This window comes from Anneissia japonica, unplaced genomic scaffold (assembly GCF_011630105.1).
Source record: "Anneissia japonica isolate Jap-2015-1 unplaced genomic scaffold, ASM1163010v1 scaffold426_len1935630_cov189, whole genome shotgun sequence".
In the NCBI taxonomy this organism is placed as follows: domain Eukaryota; kingdom Metazoa; phylum Echinodermata; class Crinoidea; order Comatulida; family Comatulidae; genus Anneissia; species Anneissia japonica.
Window position 1 is genome coordinate 1,439,372 of NW_022713172.1, and position 4,158 is coordinate 1,443,529.

The 4,158-nt window shown below is 31.9% G+C and overlaps 1 protein-coding gene across 1 annotated transcript in view; it reads left to right on the forward strand.

Annotated features, from left to right (window-relative positions):
- The window catches only part of LOC117108342 (M-phase-specific PLK1-interacting protein-like), a 4,858-nt gene extending 700 nt beyond the window's left edge, over nucleotides 1-4,158 (forward strand). The window contains exons 2-3 of the mRNA XM_033250329.1: nucleotides 1,405-1,606; nucleotides 1,904-4,158. Of these exons, the coding sequence (XP_033106220.1) occupies nucleotides 1,405-1,606; nucleotides 1,904-2,053 (352 nt within the window). The 3' untranslated portion in view covers nucleotides 2,054-4,158. The remainder of the gene's footprint in view (nucleotides 1-1,404; nucleotides 1,607-1,903) is intronic.

Genomic DNA, 4,158 nt, shown 5'->3' on the forward strand with positions numbered 1-4,158 from the left:
AGGAATAACTCGGGAGATCGCTCGTTTACGATTTGTTACTTTTTGTTAAATTTAACTTCACATGTGAATCGGGTATAAGCGCCTAGTTAGGGTGGTTGTCTGGTGGGAGAGTAATTATAAGTACTTAATAGGCCTAGCTACGCCAACTAGTTGGGTATGTGTTACAGTAGGACCGTTTTTGCCGCAATGTATGGAACAGAATTTTTAATTTGTATTTTGTATGTTTTTCAGTCAATTTGATTAATTGAATGACTGACTAATAAATGGGCATATTCGACTGGTTCATTTTCATTGACTAGGATTTTTTGTTGAGTATTATTTCCATTCGACTGGTTCGTAAAAATGACTTTGTTTACAACGAAAATTAACGTAAACCAGAATGCGTTAATCAGCGTTAAGTTATCTACATGACCAAAACAAACATGGCCAATTGGTCAGTTTAGCAACAACATTTGCGTTAATATAATTTAGATTAAAATTTCAGAAAATAAAAACTAATATTTACCATAAAGTCAAAAAATAATTATTTGTAGGCTAACAGAATTCAAAATACGAAAAACCAATACTGCCACAAGCCAAAGTAATCTCGATTACGCAGCGTGTATTGCAGTAACTACAGTATGCAGCCATTTTGTATTGCCGAGTATTTTACCGGTTTTCTATTTGACTGGTCGTCTTCGTTAAGTAGGATTTTACCAGTGCGCCGGTGGCGTGGTTTAACAAAGAATGACCAGCTGAATACAGCCTATGTCTTACTGATAAATAATAAATATGACTGTCTTGACTTCAAAGTAATAAAGAGAATGTCTGGAAAGTAAAACATGTTTCATTTATGTCAATTTGACAAGGGTAGCTTGGCGGGCATAACATACAAGAAAAGAGTGTAATTCTAAGTTTAACAAACTTTAAATTCTCACTGGTCAGTGGTAACTAATATGTAAATTAAGACTAGTGTATATTTAATAAGATTAAGACAAACACTTAATTTTCTGATTTTCTGTATATTAATTTAAATACATCGTGGTCGAACTGGTCCGTGGCCAAAACGGATGGCATTCGTTGGGTAGGGGCTGGGGCCTAAGAAGGTAAGGTGGCTGCTAGGCCAAAATCCAGTACTTAGACTATAGAGGCCATTTTCATTCAAATATCTATTTTTAATGCCAAATCAGACTCCAAGAAATCGTCTTAAAAACTATGGTGACCTGAACCTGAAGTTACTGTTGATTATCAAATTAACTAAGTTAAGAATGATTATCAAATTTAGGCAGATTTTTTCCCCATTTGTTTGATGGTGACTTACAACAATCACAAATCTTAGTCAATAAACTTCAACTTTGAAAATTAAAACTATCCTACCGTTATATATTTTATATTTGACTTATACATACATATTTTTTTTTGTAGGTACAGAGGACCATCTCCATGTGGCTATAATCAACGTAACTCACCCTACAACTCCCCATATTCACCTCAGTCTCAATTCCCCTCTCCAAATCATCCAAACTTCTCACCACGTGGTTTCCACACATCCAGTCCACTGTACGGGTCCCCAGGTCGTCAGGGACATGGAAGAGTACATAGTCGTAGGGGATGGAACCAAAATAAGGTTTGACTTTGTGGATACTGTACAATGATTTTGATTTGTTGAAATGTATTTTTCCAACTTGTTGGATTGGTCTGGCTTCGACAACACAATTGTTTTATTGCCCTCACAAAGGAAGACCTGAATTAATATAGGTATAGGTGCAACTTCACCTGATCCAGACTTGCTGGTAACATTTGTTATATTTTAATTAATTTACGTTGTATAATACATGTTACCGAATCTGAATTAAGTAAAAAAAAAGAACCCAGTAATAAACTATGTTTTCTTTTAACTATCATAATTTTGTTTTTTTGTTAGGGACGAGGGAGTAATAAAGGTAGTTGGAACAGCAATGACATCAGTATTTACTACAGTCCAGCCATGGTTATAGATCCTTGGAAAGAACTGGAAAACCTTCACATAAGCAGTTGCAGAGAAAAAGCATCTGACAAAGACAATGAAACATAGAATGACACACTCGACTGAAGGATGAAACTGATGATCACAGATTCCGGAGAGAACCGAGGTAACTGATAATGAAATTGTGAGGCCTAGAGGAAAGAAGTGGGCTACAGTAGGCCACCAAGAATGGAAAGAGCAGTAAGGCCTATAGAAAATGACCCAAGAAACTTCCCTGGGGTATGCATATGGTAGCTGCATATTGTAGGCTATAGAGAACAAATGATTCAGGACAGGTTGAAGATTGAGACAAAAGGAAGGATAATGCAGTGGATTACTGATCTTTTATCTGGGGGATAATTACAAACCAATCTGATATATTTCAGAAACCATAAATTAATGATGCCTCAGTCATTCAAAACGATTTGAAAATTTTCAAGGGTAACTTGATGATAAACTGCATTTTGGAACAGGCCAAACTATTTTTTAAACATTAAAATAATAACCTGCCGGACAGGTTTATTGCAGTAATTAATTGAAAAGAAAAACCCACTTTATATGACAATATCCCAAGGAGCGAGTTGGATTGCATATTGTACTTTCTGTTTGAACACTTAATTTTAAACATCCGTTAATTTGTTTAATTTCTGAATTTTATGAGTAATTCCAGATGGGAATGATTTAAATCTTTAAATAAAATTTCATTTTTATGGTGTTGTACAAGTACAAGTAGTGATTTTATCTCCTGTATACCTTTTTAAATATTTAGATGTCAGTGTCTGTTTTTAGATCATAACATTATTAATGATGGAAAATTATTTCTATATTTAGATCATTACATCATTAGTAATTATAGAATTATTATTATTATTTTTTTATTTATTTTAAGGTAAGTATTTGTAAACAGGTGTTACTCGTGGCATTTTATATCATCCTTTTTACCACGGTTTAAAATGTTATCGAAAGAATGATTATGTATTGAATGTGCTTTCAATACATCATTACAATTTTTAACAAATCTTATATATTAACATTAATTAATCATATTTACAAACTCATTAATTGTATAGAGAATTAATTTTAACCATATTTTCAAATATTTTTGTACAAAAAAACCAATTGAAATTCATATTCTTTTGTTAAAAAAAAATAATTTGAGCAGCAATCCTCTAAACACTGGTGTATTTTAACCATTGAGGACTGCCAATCTTATTGTATGCATATTTTCTCATTCTATAGAATTTGATGTTTCAAATATATTTGTACAAAAAACCATTTTGAAATTGAGATTTTTTTTTCACAAACTGCAGTTTCAACAGCAATTCCTGTGAACACTGGTGGATTTTAACCACCGAGGGTCAGCTATAAAGACTGCCCTCATTTAGTGTTCTTATTCAACAGGTAAATGCCGCCAATCTCACAGTACTGAAAAAATATACATAGTTTAGACACCATGTTAGTTTCATGTGTTCTCCACACCATACAGATCAAACAGTAAAATAATGAAATGAATTTTGGATTTGCCCTTTGCAAGATTTTAATGTATTGAATAAATTTTTAGATCATTAAAGTGTCCTGTTTTGTGGTTATGTTTTTGAAAGTTATTCATTCTAAATGTTATTCTAATATCAGTTCATGGACTTTCTTTATTCATGAAAAATTATGGAATTAGGAGATTACAGTACCATCACGATGTTGACATTTTCACTAAAAAATAGGAGGGGAAGAAACGAATTTGTATAAACAAAATATTATTTACTGTATTTTGGTACATACGCTAGTCTGTCAAAAAGTATTATTAGTTTTCTAATGCATATTTAGCTGATATATAGCAATGGTGAGCGTATTGACTATTGCAAAACTCTTGTGATAAAGCTTTCTATAATTTACCAGTTCCCTAGTTACTTAATAGCAAAAAAAAAACTTAGGCGCTTTAATAGATGTTGCGATTTGTTAGATATAGCAAATTTTATATAAAACAATATTTAACCTTTTAGGGGTTTTTTGGTCAAGAAATTACATTTATTATAAAACAGTATTTAAATGTTTTATGTATGATAAATTTGTTTGGTGCAATTTCCATGTACTTTTATTTGTTAATATGAAATGCATTGTTATTAAGTTTGTAGAATATGTCAATAAAATTGGAAATCATCAAGTTGCTTATTCAAAAA